General features: G+C 34.1%; 1 protein-coding gene across 1 annotated transcript in view; it reads right to left on the minus strand.

Annotated features, from left to right (window-relative positions):
* Positions 1-18,957, minus strand: part of GPR149 (G protein-coupled receptor 149) — an 87,586-nt gene that overhangs the window by 56,929 nt on the left and 11,700 nt on the right. The window contains exon 3 of the mRNA XM_051991801.1: positions 13,671-14,149. Coding sequence (XP_051847761.1) covers positions 13,671-14,149 — 479 coding nt within the window. The remainder of the gene's footprint in view (positions 1-13,670; positions 14,150-18,957) is intronic.

The raw sequence follows: 18,957 nt of genomic DNA on the forward strand, positions 1-18,957 counted from the left end.
ATGAAGGATTCACTTACAGAAAGCCTTTGTACTTTACTGATACCCACCCATCTGAGAACATCTAGATATGGAAGACTTTAAGAATGATGTTATTGGATCATAGATTTCGAGATATAAACAATCATAAAGGTTGCTAAATTCAGTTCCTTAGTTTAATAAATCTAAGGCAAGTGTCAAGAGTCACATACACTGAGTCTCAGACCTGGGATTCGACTGCAGATCTTCCTGACCAAGTTCACTCCTCTATCCACCAAACCATACAAGAGTCCCACGACATGAGAAAGTGCTTAGAGGTTGTCATCTTCATCAATTAGCAAAGAAATAATCTTGATGAGTTCATAGACCTATTGAAGCATTCAAATCTAAATCTTTGTCTAAAATCAATGAACACATCATGGGTTTCTTAGAAGTAGCATCAATTACATCATGTTCATAGGGACCACTTGTGTCCAAACTGAGGCAGAGCGTTTCAAGCTCATATTGCTCTGATTGGCCACAATCGGACACACTGGAACTCAACTTTAACATAGTGATGCCTTTAAGAATGAAGGACGGCATCTTAACCTAAGCTAACCTAATTATATCAAGCAAACAAGTTGCCTGATTTAAAGGAAGTACTCATGTTTGTTCATTTTTTACCTGGGGATGATTACAAAACCAAAGACATTCAGAGAAGTGTGTTACGTAGTCAAAGAAGCTACAGACCCACAATGTGAATGGTATTACAGATTGCAGTCTGATTACATCAACCCTTCTCAACGACTTTGTCACTTGATTGAAGGGAATTCAAGGAAAAAAATAATTAAAAGATGTAAAAATCTGTTGCCTTGTGGGTTCACCCATAAGTCCCATTACTGTCTAAGTCAAAGATTCTCTCCCTAGCTATCACATCTCATATTTGTTAATTCCCTCAATAGAATTTATAATTCTTTAAGGCCAGGGACCTTTTCACTCTTGCCTTTCTATCACTGGTACCTAGAACATAGAAGGTCTTTAATAAATACACAATACTTGATTGATTATTAAAACAAAGTAGTTGATTAATTGTGTAAAATAAGTCCTTTACAATTCATTTATTTAAACATATGACTTGTTCTCTTTTCCTTTCTCTTTTCATGGAATATTTATGGGTTACATGAATTGTTTGAAAACTTAGATAGCTCTTGTGAAGAAGGGTCCAGAATAATCCTTCCCTTACACTAGAGTAAGCAGCAGAATTCAACTGGTGATGGTGCGCCAGGAGGCCAGACACTTCCATGTAGATTAAAGCAGGCAGAAAATAACTTCTTTAATAATAGGCAGAACTTTTAACTTTTTTTGTCTCAGTGGAGGCACTGCTGGTAATTATGGCTTTAATTATCACTTCTTACAAAGCTATTTTAGATTCACTAATTTTAAAAAAGTTGCATGATCATATGCAATGGGGAAAAACTGGAACCTTTCCCGGTAAGATCTGGAGTGAAGCAAGGTTGCCCACTATCACCATTATTATTCAATATTGTATTAGAAACACTGGCCTCTGCAATAAGAGTCGAGAAAGAGATTAAAGGAATTAGAGTAGGCAATGAGGAAACCAAACTATCACTCTTTGCAGATGATATGATGGTATACCTAGAAAACCCCAGAGATTCTACTAAAAAGCTATTAGAAATAATTCACAATTTTAGCAAAGTAGCAGGATACAAAATAAATCCCCATAAATCCTCAGCATTCTTATACACCACCAACAAAATCCAAGAGCAAGAGATACAAAGAGAAATTCCATTCAAAATAACTGTTGATAGCATAAAATATTTGGGAATCTACCTACCAAAGGAAAGTCAGGAATTATATGAGCAAAATTACAAAAAAGTTTTCACACAAATAAAGTCAGACTTAAATAATTGGAAAAATATTAAGTGCTCTTGGATAGGCCGAGCAAATATAATAAAGATGACAATACTCCCTAAACTAATCTATTTATTTAGTGCTATACCAATCAGACTTCCAAGAAAATATTTTAATGATTTAGAAAAAATAACAACAAAATTCATATGGAACAATAAAAAGTCGAGAATCTCAAGGGAATTAATGAAAAAAAAATCAAATGAAGGTGGTCTAGCTGTACCTGATCTAAAATTATATTATAAAGCAGCAGTCACCAAAACCATCTGGTATTGGCTTAGAAATAGATTAGTTGATCAGTGGAAAAGGTTAGGTTCACAAGACAGAATAGTCAACTATAGCAATCTAGTGTTTGACAAACCCAAAGATTCTAAATTTTGGATAAGATTTCATTATTTGATAAAAACTGCTGGGATAACTGGAAATTAGTATGGCAGAAATTAGGCAAGGACCCACACTTAACACCACATACCAAGATAAGATCAAAATGGGTCCATGACCTAGGCATAAAGAACGAGATTATAAATAAATTAGAAGAACATAGGATAGTTTATCTCTCAGACTTGTGGAGGAGAAAGAAATTTGTGACCAAAGATGAACTAGAGACCATTACCAATCACAAAATAGAAAATTTTGATTATATCAAATTAAAAAGCCTTTGTACAAACAGAACGAATGCAAACAAGATTAGTAGGGAAGTAACTAACTGGGAAAACATCTTTACAATTAAAGGTTCTGATAAAGGCCTCATTTCCAAATATATAGAGAACTGACTCAAATTTATAAAAAATCAAGCCATTCTCCAATTGATAAATGGTCAAAGGATATGAACAGACAATTTTCAGATGAAGAAATTGAAACTATTACCACTCACATGAAAGAGTGTTCCAAATCACTATTGATCAGAGAAATGCAAATTAAGACAACTCTGAGATATCACTACACTCCTGTCAGATTGGCTAAGATGACAGGAAAAAACAATGATGAATGTTGGAGGGGATGCGGGAAAACGGGGACATTGATGCATTGTTGGTGGAGTTGTGAACGAATCCAGCCATTCTGGAGAGCGATCTGGAATTATGCCCAAAAAGTTATCAAACTGTGCATACCCTTTGATCCAACAGTGTTTCTATTGGGCTTATACCCCAAAGAGATACTAAAAAAGGGAAGGGGACCTGTATGTGCCAAAATGTTTGTAGCAGCCCTGTTTGTAGTGGCTAGAAACTGGAAAATGAATGGATGCCCATCAATTGGAGAATGGCTGGGTAAATTGTGGTATATGAACGTTATGGAATATTATTGCTCTGTAAGGAATGACCAGCAGGATGAATACAGAGAGGCTTGGAGAGACCTACATGGACTGATGCTAAGTGAGATGAGCAGAACCAGGAGATCATTATACACTTCGACAACGATATTGTATGAGGATGTATTCTGATGGAAGTGGATTTCTCTGACAAAGAGACTTAACTGAGTTTCATTGGAGAAATGATGGACAGAAACAGCTACACCCAAAGAAGGAATACTGGGAAATGAATGTGAACTATTTGCAATTTTGATTTTCTTCCCGAGTTATTTTTACCTTCTGAATCCAATTCTCCCTGTGCAACAAGAGAACTGTTTGGTTCTGCAAATATGTATTGTATCTAGGATATACTGCAACATGTTTAGCATATATAGGACTGCTTGCCATCCTGGGGGGGGGGGAGGAGGGAGGGAGGGGAAAAAACGAAACATAAGTGATTGCAAGGGATAATGTCGTGTAGAAATTATCCTGGCATGGATTCTGTCAATGCGAAGTTATTATTAAATAAAATAAAATTTATTATTAAAAAAGTTGCATGGATGAGCAATTAAAAACCATTAAAAAAAAATTCAACACTGCTTTTGTTTACACTAATTTCTTCAGTCCAGGCTAAAGAATCAACTCTTTCAAAAAGGTTTTCTTAACTAACTCCATCAAAGAACCACAAAAACTTTCATCTCCAGGACAGCCTATGGGGTTAGGGGTCTGAGTCCGGAAGACAGAAGGAAGCTTCTTTGATTAGGAACACCAAGTCCAGTTGTGCTGTAGTGACATGGCCCTGGGCAAGAGAGAGTGCAGAAGGAGTGAGGGGAACAGGGAAACTGCTGACTGTCAGAACTTGTAAGAAGAGGGAGTTCTTATTTTGGGCTTCCAAGTCAGAGGGGAAAACTAAAATGAAGCTAGAAGCATCATCCCCAACCCCAGGAATACAGATGCTTACACTAATATTTCTTATAAAAAATAAAAAAGAGCAGACAAAGAACAAAGAATCCAATCATAGAAACTTGGTATAGGAATAGGGAAAACTGAGGTTCATCTTCAAAGGAGGATAGTGAAATAAAAAAAAAAACCCTCTTCTACCCCAAAAAGCAATGTTAAATGGTTACCTGTCCAAAACAAATTTATAGGAGAACTCAAAAAGACCAAAAATCAAATGAGATCAAAGAAAATCTAAAAAAAAAAATCAAAAACAAGAAGATTATGGAAAAAGGTAACTAACAAGAAAAGGGGACACAGAGTCTTAAGGAAGAAAATAATTCTTTGAAAATTAGAATTGGGCAAAGAAAAGCCAATGAAATTATGAGACCAAGAAATGACAAATCAAAACATAACGAATGAAAAAAAATAGAACAGAATATGAAACATAAAAAAACAACAGATCTAAAGAAAAGATTAAGAAAAACATATATGACTTTAAAAGATCAGAAGCAAATATAATTTGCAAACTAGAGATTATTGATCTTGACTGCACTCTTGGGCAAAATCCTAAAAGAAATTATTATTAAGAGGACAAGTGAATATCTTTAAAAAAAAAGAAATTATCTCAGAAATTTATCAAAAATATGTTATCCTACACGAATTTTATTTTATTTTTTGACAGAGGAGTGGTAAAATTTATGTAGATTTTAGCCAATCATTTAGCCAATCAATCACTTATATTATCATCATGGACCAAATAGAGAGATATGTAGATCTCCAAATAAAGAGATCTGGGTGTGTTCAGATGCATGAAGTCAAAGAATATACATTATTGGTTCATTATCAACTTGAGGAAACAAAGCTATCTAGGCAGTTTCCGCATATAGTTAAGTCCTGAATTCAAGAAAATCTGGCTTCATATCATCTCAAACACACAAAATGTGAGCAACCTTGGACAAGTCATTTAACTTCTGACTGCCTCAGTTTTGTCCATTGTAAAATGGGCATAATAATAGCATCTACCTTTCAGAGTTGTCACAAAGAGCAAAAGACATAAATTTGTAAAGAATTTAGCACAGTACTTGGCATACTATAATCAAAGCACCTAATAAATGTTTTCTTTGTTTCAATTGAGTCAAGAGATTTGTCTCTTGCCTTGTCCTCTTGAACATTTTTATTACTGACTTGGATAAAGGCCTATCTGGCATTGTTATTAGATTTGTAAGTCATATAAAACTGGTAAGTATTTCTAAAATATTAGATAACAGAATTAGAATACAAAAATTATTAAGAAACCCAATTTCTGGTTAATTAATCATTAAATTTAATAGGAATAAATGGACTTCACATTTGGATTAAAAAATGAACCCTGAAGTGCAAGATGTGTAGAGGGGAAGTGAATAAGTAGTAGTCTGTATGGAAATGGCTTGAAGGTGTTCACTGGATTGCAAGCTCAATATGAGGCAACTCTGTGTTATAGTAGTTACCCCCATCAGTCCTAATTGATGTGATCTCAGGCTACATTAATAGAAACAAATCCCAGACTAAGAAAGGGTTAGTCATGCTCAAGTTTGGGTATCATATTATAGGAGGGCTATTGGTTTGAGAGCTCCCAGAAGAGGAATTTCAAAATTCTAGATTATGCTACATGAGAATGTATGCTACATGGTTGAAACAAATGACAATGTTTAGCATAAGAAAAAACTAAGGACCTAATGACTATTTTTGTTAGGTGGAAGAGATATTGGATTTTGTCTTCTTGGACCCAGAAGAAAAAACTAAGAGAAATAGATGGAAGTTATAAAAGAAGAAAATCTAGGTCTTGATGTACAGGGGGAACCTTCCTAAAATGGGAGGTGTTTCAAACTAGAATGGTCTGCCTTCAGAGTTCATTAAAGTTCTTCAAGCAAAACAAGATGATGAATTGTTATTCAAAATGTAAATGGAAGTCTTGTTTATAGATGATCTGAACTTAATTATTTCTGCAGTTCTGAATTCCAAAGAGATAGAATTTATCAAATGTGTATAATAGGAAGTATAGAAGCACCATTCATAACTATTGAATGAAGGATCACCAGTAGACATTGCATTTGTTCTCATGTAATTTTTGCTCAATAAATTTATTTCAATGTAAGATAACAAGAGTTTAATGGATTCAAATAATTGACTTGGAGCTGGAAGAGACCTTGAAAGCTATTCATTACAATTGCCTTATTTTGTAGATGATGAAATGGGGGTACAGAAAAATTTTGGGACTTGTCTGACTCATACAACTACTAAGTTTTTGAGACAGGATTTTAACTCAGATCTTCCTAACTCCAGATTCAGCCTTTATCTACTAAATCACTTCTTTAATCTCAAGAGTTTTTTTTTTTCTTTTTCAATATTGTGAGACAATCAAGACAAAAGTATTCTTTCATACTCCTGATGCTAACATGGAGACAGTTTTTAATGAATAAAATGAATTAGCCTAACACAAGGCTTCAAGCTATTCCTTGGTATTTTCAAAAAGTGAACAATTAGACAAATGGATTGTGCTTCATTACAGTAAGTGATGCAAGGCTACTCAGATACATTGAGGAACTATTCTAATTAGCTGAGGAAGAAATCCCTAGAGTATTAATTTCTATGTCTTTAATTACTTTGAGGATAAACATAGATATTACAGATTGAGTATGCAGTCTAAACTGGCATGAGTCAAGGAGAGAAGAGCAGACTTTGAATCAATTAAAAGAATCCTTCAAGTAATCCAACAATCTCCTCTTTGGTTACTATCTAGAGAACCAGCCTTTCCAGATGTATTGTTGTAACAAATACCAATGAGATGTACAGCCCATTATTGATGATATTTAGCAATTGTTCCTTGTGGTAAAGCATTATAGAAAGACATTGATTCTGGAACCAGAAGATATGGGTTAAACTCCATAGAATTCCCAATCCCTCTATTTTTGGCCGCCTGCATTTTTTATTTCCTTTGTGGGTTAATTGTCCACTATTTCAAAGTTTCTTTTTGTACAGCAAAATAACTGTATGGACATGTATACATATATTGTATTTGACTTATACTTTAACATATTTAACATGTATTGGTCAACCTGTCATCTGGGGGAGAAGGTGGGGAGAAGGAGGGGAAAAGTTGGAACAAAAGGCTTCGCAACTGTCAATACTGAAAAATTACCCATGCATAAATCTTGTAAATTAAAAGCTATATAATTAAAAAAAAAAGATTAGGGTTAAAATCCAGTCTCTGATGCTTTGTTGTCTGTGTGACTTTGGAAAAGTCATTGTACTTCTCTCAATTTACTCTCTTTAAAATAAAACTTCAGTTCTAGAGCTATGATCTTCCATATGACTGTTTAAATGATATTCATTCACCACAATTCTGACTTTATCATTCAGTAGTGATATGTTGTCTTCAGGGAAAAATGCAAACTCCTCTGTTTGGCATTCAAATCCTTTCCAAGAAACTTTTCTAGACTTACCTCATATTTTCTTTCCTTCTCTCCCGGACTCCATGTTCCAGCAAAATTGGCCTAGGTGCTGTTCTCCATGTATGGCATTCCACCTCATACCTTATTCCCTTTTTTCAGGCTGCCCCTCATTCCTGGTCTCCCTCATCACCTTTGCTCTTTCAGATCCCTATCTTCCCTCATAGCTCAACTCCAGTGTCACCTCCTAAAAGAAAGATTTTGATTCCCCAGCAGTTGCTAATGCAAAGTTACTAAATGTGTATGTTGTATTTACTTATCTCTACCTAGGTCAGATCTTCTCAATAGACTGTAAATACCTTGAGAGCAGAGACTATTTCATTTTTCCCTTAATATTTCATTATTTGACACAATGAGCTCCATCAATGCTTATTAAATTGAATTGAGGATAACCACATAAGGCAATGGATGAACTTTTCCATCCATCTCTTGCTTAGAGGCTGAATTAAGCAGCTGCTATTATTTCAGTTCAAAAAAACATCAACATCTTTGGGTCTAAATTACTTTTTATACAATATCAGATTTTTATTTGAGAGGGATTGGGAAAGTTTTTTTTTTTTTTAATGAGGGGGATGTATGCCTGAATTATTCATACTTTTGCCCAATAGTTCACTTGATTCAACTTTATAGAGACTCAGCCTAAAAGAAATAATTTCCCCCATATTCTTTGAAATAATGCACATCATCTACAATGTCTGAGTTGCCAAAATCTAATTTTCATCTCCATATCCTTCTATGAGAATTTTTTTAAAAGAAAAAGAACCCAAATTAGATGGGGAAAATGTCATTATTGAATATCACTAGCAAATAATTTTTGTTAGCCTTTGGCTTGGGGAATATTCTGTAGGCAGCTTATTAAAATATTACAAAATAATAAAAATGCCACTTACCTGAGGCCCAGCTGGTACAACTTGCAGAGGACCTGAAATTTTAGTTAAAGGTCACTTTAAAATTAGTTCCTGCTGAATGCCCCCACCCTTCATATTATTGAGTTTATGAGGCCAAATCCAATTACAATCCTTCCTTCTGGTCACATGCTTTAGGAATTCTGTTGCCATGAACTGCCCATTATTATACCAAAAGTGTAACAAGGAAGCTGACTAATTCTAAGATTTAGGTTTCTATAGGAAGATGGACTGTCTTGCTGAGTGGGACCAAGTGGTAGAGTTATAATGTCTTTTTTTTTTTTCAGATACCCCCATTTATACTTCAGCAAGAAAATTAGACTGACGAGCTAATTGGGTTTTTGGGAGCTTGACAATAGAAAATTATAGGGAAAGTATCAGTGTTTCTTTATTTGGATGTGTTCAGCTCAGGGTGCCATATTTGGGAGAGGACACTGACAAGATGGAGAGAATTCAAAGGAGAACATCCAGGATGGTGGAAGGTCTTGAAATCTTTATAAAAGGAATGGGTTAGGAAAGGAAAAGCCTTAGGGAGTATCTGGATAATGATTGTCAAGTATTTGAAGGGATGTCATGTAGAATTGAAATGAGGATGGTTTGGTGCCAGAAGGCAGATCTGTAGATTTTTATTGCATTAGATATTTACATAGGATGAGTTATTATAGGATGAATCCACCATCATTTTACAGACAAGGCAAATTTGACTTAAAGTGGTGAATTGCCCAAGGTTGCTGAGCCTGTATTGCTGCTAGCATTGAACTCTGACTCCAAATCCAGAGTTCTTTCTACTATATTACACTGTCAATGGATAGAAGCTGCATAAGCAAATTTGCCTCGATTAAAGGAAAAGCTTCCTCCCAAGTAGAGGTATCCTAAGGTGGAAGGGGCTACCTGTAAACATAGTAACTTCTACCCTTCACTGGAGGTCTTGTGGTAAAAGGACTAAATGACTGTTGCTGAATGTTGTAGGGTAGATTCCCCTTGGGTATATGCTGCCTTGGATGGCCTCTAACATCCTTTTTAATATCTGAGATGCTCTGTGGTTCCTTTATAATAATTCTCCTATTCACCAAGTTATCTCCTAGATCCAGTTTCCTTTCTTCATGAGCACCAATACTAAGGACTTTTGGGAACTCACCACTACAAACCAGAAAGCAAGACACACTCTAAACATCTTCCCCTTAATATTGGTGACCAAAGAACTTCAGAACTATGGCAATAGCATGCTGAATTGCACTTAGGAAACTTAGCAAAGGACCATCTCAGACCTCAACTATTGCTGACTGGAGACCAAATCCTTTGAAATTCCAACACACCTGAGAGAGCCCAGTGAATACCAGTGGCTTTCCAGAAAGACAATCTTAATGTGAAAATCCAGCCTTGTGAACATACTCTACTACATTTTTATTGGTTCTTTCCACTCTTACTTTTTTTTAGTAGCAAAGATTTTATTCTCATATCCTACGAGTTACTTCACTATAGCCATTCTATCTTAATTTCCCATATTTCCCTACTTGACATAATTCCCCACCTATACCTGTTCATATCAATAGAACAAAAGAGACATTGATCAACATACAATCTCATAAAATCTTAACCACAAATCTTTTGAAAGAGGAATTGCAGAGGAAGGGGAAAGAATGAGCTGTTTTTGAAGAAAGAGCTAGAAAATGAATACAGTTATTTCAGAGGCTGCTACATTAAAAAAGAGTCCTATTGGTCTCATTGAATGAGCCTGACTTTTTTTTTCCTGGCTGGTGGAGCAGAGGGAAGGGATAAGAATAAAGAAAGCGTCCTATGTACAGAATATGAAGAGAAAAAAATTCTTAAGTTATTACTTGCTTTGTGTAAAAAAAAAGTCAACCTTTTACCTTTATCCCTTAACCCATCATTTGAATGTAATATATGCTTTTAAATTTAAATTCTAAGGAAAAAAGCTACAATTTCTCTGGTCAGACAAAAAATTTTAATTAGATTGCAATAGCAACACTATTGGGGGGGGGAGACTGCATAATGCTAATCTTAAGAGTACAAAGGGTTTTCAGAAAATAAGAAAAGGTCATGTCAAACAAGCAATATATTATTTAAGATGTTTTAAAATGATCAAATCTTAAAATCTAATAAGTTCTAAAAATTGTGCCTTCCCATTATCTGGATAATGACCAACTTTATCTAGATTTTTGTTCTTTTTCCTTTAAAGCTACACTTTCTGGCAAAAAGAAGTCACTTTCAGAACACTATGACAGGAAAAACAATCAAGTAGGTTGATACACTGAATAGGGTACCTTTAGAGCAGAGTTGGATATCCTTTCAGAACATTCTTAAGGAAAATCTTGATTTTTCAAGTTTACTCTCTAAGACAGCTGCTCAGTTTAAGTATTTTTATATTTATTTAAACTTATTTTATATTTAAAGCTGTGCACATCTATGTGTATACACATAGAATATTCTATATCTCAATAAATTATTTATTTATTTATTTTATTTATTTAGTACCTAAATATTTTTAGGTACTTCTGTCATCTAACTTGTTTTTCTGAACATTATCATTAAGTAATACTTTTAAGATAGAAAGAATTTTTACAAACTTTTGGGAAATGGTTGGAGTAGAAATAATTTGCAGGAGCAGTTAGAAGACCTACATTCTCATTCTGGTTCTCTTATTCATTTCTTACACTGCTATGGACATGTCACTTCACCACTTTGGAGTGTGTTGCCTTGTGGTGAATTAGATGCTAAGATGTAATAATCTTGAAAATAATATAATTCTGCAATGTTAACTCACAGGAAAATAATAGTTAAATTGTAGGAATTTTTATCCTTTATCTGAAGTACCACATCTTTTTTGTGAATACCAGTTAGGAATTAATTTTTTCCCAGTTTTTCACTGTTAAAATTTACTTTTCAATTATTTGATTTAAACATTGATACAATTTTGGAGAACTTTTAGAGCTGGGAATCTGGAGTCTCCAATGATTTCACAATATAAAGGATGTCTTTTGTAGGATAATTTCTTTTGTGTCTGAATTTGTTCTTTAGCTTATTTTTTAAGGAGTAATGATACCATGACTATAGGACAAGATTTCTAAGGGATTTAAGAGATCATCTCATTCAGTTTACTCATTTTACAGAAAAGGAAAATAAGAACCGGATATATAAGTGAAATAACTTGCTCAAGATCACACAAGTAGTATGTGGAGCAGAATTTCAATACAGTTCATCTAACTTTAGAGCCAGTGTTCTTTTCACTGTACTGTGGTTGTTATTGTCTTCTTCCTGTTCTAATAAATTTGTATTTATATATTGTTATCACTTAGTAAAATACATATTTCTTAAGAGCAAGACACCATATGTAGTATGAATCAGAGAAAATAATACTGATCTTTCATTTCTCATCTGGCTGTTCTTTACACTTATCTACCATATTCTAAAAACTACTTCATTCTGGAAGATTTTGCAACTCTGGAATATATATATATATCAAAGTGTCAATCAGTCCTTCAAATTGTCCCTCTGATTGGATAGTTCTTCCAAGAGTCTCCATTTAAGGAAGACACCCATGCTTTCTTTTTCTTTCTTTTCTCAACAGGATGCAGTCTAGACTTTTCTGTCATTCTCCCTTTGCTGGGTACTTCCATTTTCTCCTTCATTTCAGCTCCTTTTTATTTATTGTCTTCTCCCATTAGAATATAAGCTTCTTAGAGGGAGGAAATGTTTTTTCCTTTTGCTTATATTGTGCCACAGTTCTCTTTTATTATCCTGACTCAGTTTCCCTAATTGTCCTGACTCAGTTTCCCTAAATTGTCCTGCTTTGGCTTTCCTGAATTGTTCTGTCTCAGTTTCTAATCATTCTGCTCAATCCTGCAAAATCACCCCTTTCTCCTAATCATTATGATCCAGATAAGGAGAAAATCCTTCTATCTTAGACATCATAACCCCAGCTCTTCCCTACTTATCAGAATGCCTCTCTCCATCCCAGAATGTCCGGTGCCCCTGACCACCCTGTCAGAATCAGATCCATAGTCCTGTTCCCACTCTCAACACTGACTCCGCCCTTGCCTCAGTCTACTCCATCTGAGCCACGTTTATATATATGTCATCGAGAACTCACATTGTTGGCTGGATTCTTGGAGACGATCGTCTCATTCATCCCTGGGATCAAACCATGGATCCATTTGGTCCATAAATCCCTTTCAAATAAAATTATTATAACTCTCTATCTCTATCTTGCCTCAGTTTCTCCAGCATTACAATATTTATATTCCAAATACATATCACAGTGGTGACTAGATAGTAAACTTATAATAAACTCTTTGTTTCTTTGTTTGCCAAATGACTCATGTCAAAAGACAATTTCACATCCTACCTCTGATTCTTTATGAAATATGTAATTTTGGGAAAGTCATTTAGTCTCTTTGGCTACTGGGATACTTAGCTATAACATAAAGGATGTGGATCCTTTGTAGCTCTACCTCTATGATACAAAGAAAATCTTGGATTCATCTTTGCATCCCCATAACTTGCTAAAGTAGCCTACATATAGTAGGTATTCAACAGATGCTTATTAAGTTGAATAGCTCTTTGCATCATTAAATTTCAGTTTGGTAATCAAATATATTGCTTCCAGCAGAAAATATTCAAGGAATAATATTGTAAATGCCCAAGACTAATTGAGAATATAATTTGTTGTTTTAAAATTTTAATTATAGAATATGACTAAAATTACAGTGTAGGGAAAGACTAATTCTCATTAGCAAAGCAACAATGTGAAAAATAAAGGCCAATTTAGATTATAATTTTCTGATAGCTTGAAGGAAAATAATTTTCACATCATCTCACAGATAATGAATCTTTTACTGAAACAATTAGACTTTAAGAGCTTCACATGTAATTTAAGTTAAAGAAAAAGGACTCCTGAATTACATAACCTGATTAAATGTAAGTAGGCATACATTGCTATTTTTTTAAATAAAATTTAAGTAATTCTTCAAGAATAATATATATGGAAGAACAATAGTGCAGGAGCAGAGAAAACCCAGATTTGAATAAATGAATGAATGAGTGACAAGATTAACAGGTACAACATCAACATAAAAAAAAAACTAGTGCTATTAGAGACATTATATGATAGCTCTCACTTTTAATTTCATGGAAAACATTCTACTTTACCTGACGAGGAGTCCTTTCTGATTTGCTTCTGCACCACTCCCAGTCAGAAAGTTCTGGTTTGTGACTCTCCTCATGGGAAAGCCTTCTTTCTGCTCCTTCCAAAAAGGTAGATTTTTCAAAGTTTCTGGCATCTTCTGTTACAAATACTCCTGTCTGGTCAGTCAACCCTTGCTCAAGGCTCTTCTCTCTGTCCGAGTCCTGTTTAGTCTCAGTACTGACTGTGTTTGTGCTTTTGTTGATACCTGGCAGAGTGGAGCTGTCCTGAGAAGATGCGGTGCTGAATTCTACTTTTATAGCATGAAGGAAGTTGCTGGTATCTTTCTGTGTGTCTCTTAAGGTTTCACACTCATAGTCCATTAAGTTATGATATGCTATGGAGTTTTCATCATCATCTTCATCATAATGATTCTCATGGGCTATCTTATAAATGCCATAACTGTGTTGGAATGATAAGTTGAATTCAAAGCCTTTTCTTTTAGCTAAGGAAAAAATAGGAGGAAAATGAATGTAATTGATATAGACAATGGTTTATTAATTAGCTAGATACATATCTCTTAGTTTGCATCATTTGAAGTTATAATTATGTAAAATATGATAATTAGAACCATCCCAAAAGAAATAGGTACTACAAATTCAAATAATATGACCATTTTACATGATTCAATATTTGAATTGTCTTAGCTTGTTATGAATTAAAGTACACTATTAACTTACCTCATAGTCAATTATACAAAGGTACTCTCACCCCCAAAAACAAAGGAAATAAAGCTATGAATATGTAAAGTAACAAAAGCAAATGTAACTTCTTATGACTCCCACTCTGAGCTCTGCTCAGCAAAGACACTGAAGTAGTTTATCTTTTCCTTCTCCAGTTCATTTTATAGATGAGGAAACGAAAGCAAATAGGATTAAGTGACTTGACCAAAGTGACTCAGTTAGAGGCTGAATTTGAACTCAACTCTTCTTATTTCCAGACCTACTTTATACACTGTGCCACCTAAGTACCCAAGCAGTTTTAACAGTCATAAAAAAGGTTTTCTAAAAAAAAATTAAGCCACTAAAGTTTAAAACTTCATAAAGACTTCAGAATAATCTGTATTTTGTTACCAATCATCATTTTTTTTTCAATTTTGCTGTTCTGCACCTATGATTTCATTTGGTATGGAGAATTCTCAGTAATAAACTGATTCTCTGATAAAAGGTCAACAACAATTCTGCAATTTGGCCTTACAGAATTATTTCATTCATTAAGGGATTAAGTGACGTAGGTATGGTCACACAATCAGGATGTGTCAGAAAAAGGATTTGAATCCTGGACTTTTTTCCTTCCAAAGCCAGCCTCCTACTCCCTGCATTTCCTCCCCAGTGCATCTCTGATGCTGCTAAGTCTGAAAAAGAATGGAAAAAATTAATAGGATAGTACCTAAAACACTCTATCTGAAAGCTTGGAAAATTACTTTCATTCTTTAACAAGATTAATTTTATTACTGTATGATCATATTGTTGCCCCATTTCAGGACCTTCAGGATTTAAATCAGATGAGGTATCACAAGTTATCATACCTTTGTTCCGTGAACAGTAAAAAGATAGGAAATGCACTTTAAATCATAGGAGCATTGGATAGGTAGAAATGAAAGAGATTAATTGCCTTTTGTCCCACTTGAACATTATTTTACAACATTTAAGATTCATCTCTTCTTCTCTTCCTCTATCTTTTTATTTCCCTTCCTTTTGCTTCCTTTCATTTTACTTCAATAACAACTATTATATACCTGCTGTGCGTATTGCACAATCCTAGTTATTCAGGAAAATGCAAAGCTCAGTGAGATAACTGATATAGAGGAAAGAGAACCCAGACAGGATTCAAAAGATTTATTAGTTATGTGACTGCAGAGAGTGCTTAGTTTTTACATCTATAAAATTAGTACAATCATAATCATAATATTTACCTCATAAGGTTTTAGAATCTAGAACATCTGGATTTGAATTTTACTTCAGAAATTTACTTATTTGTGTGACCCTGAACAAGTACATAATCTCTCTCAGTGTCAGTTTCCTCATTTGCAAATGGGGATAATAATAATACCTACCTTTCTAGATTTTATGAGAATCAAATGATAGTATATTCATAAAATCCCTTGTAAAACTAAAAGTACCATTTAAATGCCAGACAGCTGTTATTTGAGGAGGAAGGTCTCAAATGAGATATTTTATTAAAAAATATTTGTAACAGAGTTCTTTGTAAAGATCAGTTATTATTCTTATGAGGTATCATTCCTGCCATGGAGAAGTTGTGAAGTTAAATGTAATCTCAGGAAAGTTTTCAGTTTTTTTCTTTGAAAACATGGTGGTTTTCTGCACAGAATTCCATTCTGCGGGTTACATGTTTTATTATTAGACATTTAGCCATTTCTTGATGGAAGTTTAAGTTTATATGACAGTGGAACAGCCAAAATATGATTCATTTTCCTGCATACCACTGTGCCTTCCATAAACGCGATTCTATTACTGAAATGATCCCCAAAGTAAAGATTTATAAGCTAGTCCTGCCACCTAACAAAATGGGATTTATAAGTGTCATTCATTATTGTTTGATGCCAGAACACAAATAAAAAAATGTTTTTATTCAGAGATAATGGAAAAAGGGACCAATTCTATTAACAATGTATGAAACTATCTTTGGATATTTCAATTATTTATTTTTAAATTGATGTAGTAATGATTATTGAATTATTACTTGTTAATTAAAAGGGACACAATTTAAAGTAGACTAATCTTAGTCCAGTAATTAGTGGCTCACTGTTGGAATGTAAAAATCTATTGAATAGGTTAGAAGAAACTACTTTTTGATGAGTATGGGCTTGGTATATACTTCCACTAGGTTTTGTTTTGTGTATCATTTTCTGATTTCAATTACATGTATAAGATCCTTTAAAGAATATATCCATTGAGAATACACCTCCATTTTTGAGATATACAGGATCTACTGAAAAAGAAGAAGAGAATAACAAGTGAAACTGATAGAGACTGCAGGGAGAGAGAGAGCTATAGCCATTTTTACTAGGTCAAAGAGACAAAAACTCTGAGCCAAATATATTAATTTAATTATTTTAAATCTTAAACTTATCATATTCAAAATCAAGCCTATTCCCTTTCCTCTTAAAACTGCCCATCCTTCTGATCCATATTTTTCTATGACATCACCCTTCTTCCACTCTTATCTCTGACTCGCCTCTGTTCCTTACTTCTCCTACCCATCAGTTATTAAATTCCATTGATTTCACCTTGGCAATATTTTTCATATGCCCTCTCATCTTTTTTCATGACATGACACAAATCTAGGGACCCATTACAGCCAAAATAGATTACTCAAATAACTTGACTAATTTTTTTTCTGCCCTTACTCTATTCTTCAAAACTCATAAAACTGCTGGAATGATCATCATTTTTGCCAAAGTTTTTTAAACTGTAGCTTGTGACCCCATAGGGGTTGTTTACATGAATGTGGGAGTAATGAAAAAAACTGTTAACAGTAAATTGTTTCTGAATACAATGATCAAAAATTAATTCAAAATTAAACACATAATGAATCCAATGTGTTTCTGGCAGCACTTGTCCATGTTACATCATACCACTTTACTGCAGTCTCAGTTCAGAACATACAACATTCACACTTTGCGCTGTGTAGTGTGCGTGCACAAATATTGCTAGAAATACCTCAGCTCAGATTCCAGATGGGAATCACATGAAACATATCTCGGGCGCAAAAAAGAAGTCAGGAGTGGAAAAAGTTTAAGAAGTCTTGATAAATGTGATCATGTTACCTCTCTATTATTAAGGTTTCAATGACTTTCTATTGCCTCCTAATTAATATTCAAACTTCTCTGCCTTCTATTTAAAGCCCTCCTCAATTTGCCATGACCATACTTCTCCAACTTTACTTGATATTATTCCTATCCAAATTGCCCTAATTTGGCCCCATGAACATGTATCATATTCTGATATCTTTATCTCTTTATTCATACTATTTCTATGCTTGGAATATATGTCTTCACCCTCTTTAGCATTTGAATTCTTACTATCTTTTACACATCTGAATTCAAATGACAAGAAATTCAAATTCAAGAACCCCCCATTGATAAACCCAGATAACCATGACCTCCTTATTTAGACTTGGCCCTTGATTCAAACTTCTCTATGTATTTTTTGTAATATCATATATTATAATTATATTGGTAATCAATATTCACATACCACACTGTAAGTTTTATGAGGACAGAGACCATGTTCTATTGAAACTCTGTGTTTTCCTCAGTCCTACAAAAAGAGTTCTATACAAATAAAGTGTTAAAGGAATGTTTGCTCAATGTTGAAATGAAGTTAGACAATGGTGTTAATATCCCACTACACAAATCTTTTTAATGCAAGTATATTATGGTCATTATTATTGCCAATAAATATACAGTTAACATTAAGAGGATGCTCGAACTAAAAATATTGAGAAGGAGAATCCTTTGGAAAGGACTCTATAAGGAGGATCATGATAGCACTGGTCATTGTGGAAAACTCTGGGTCAAAGATTAAGCCATTCTCATTGCAATTTCTTTTGCTTTATTAAGTTATAACTCAACAAGCATCTACTACTTAAAGGGTAGTCATTGTGCTGTGGATGAAAAGACACATATCTGCTAAAAGTCTAAATTATTTTAACTTCAGTAATTTTTTTTCGGAGGCAATTAGGAGTAAGTGACTTATCCAGAGTCACACAGCTAGGAAGTGGTAAGTGTCTGAGGCCAGATTTGAACTCGGGTCCTCCTGACTTCAGGGCTGGTGCCCTATCTACTGCACCACCTAACAGCATCTCTAAATTAATTTAGACGGGGTCTATTTTAGAATATTTTATATCAAATTTCTTCTTAATAGGAACAATGTGGTACGATGAAAACAGCCTTAGTCTTAGCATCAGAAAAAAAAAACTTACAAATGAACCCTGGTTTTGCTACTTAGTGAAGTTCCAATTCTTTGTATGTCAAAAGGGGATTAATAGCTGTATTACTTCCTTCATAAGATTCTACAGAGGAAAATATCTTGTAAAACCACATAAATATGAATTATTGTTCTTAATATTCCATAGTAATTCTCTTGGTTTTGCTTGAAAGAATAAACAACAAATTTATTTATTGTCTTCAGAACAGCTATTACTATGAAGAGCCAAAATGAGTCAATTCGGTGCACATTATTGGACATGCTTCACCACATGTCAATCATTCATCTCTATGAATCTAGA

Source organism: Antechinus flavipes, chromosome 3, assembly GCF_016432865.1.
Source record: "Antechinus flavipes isolate AdamAnt ecotype Samford, QLD, Australia chromosome 3, AdamAnt_v2, whole genome shotgun sequence".
Lineage (NCBI taxonomy): Eukaryota > Metazoa > Chordata > Mammalia > Dasyuromorphia > Dasyuridae > Antechinus > Antechinus flavipes.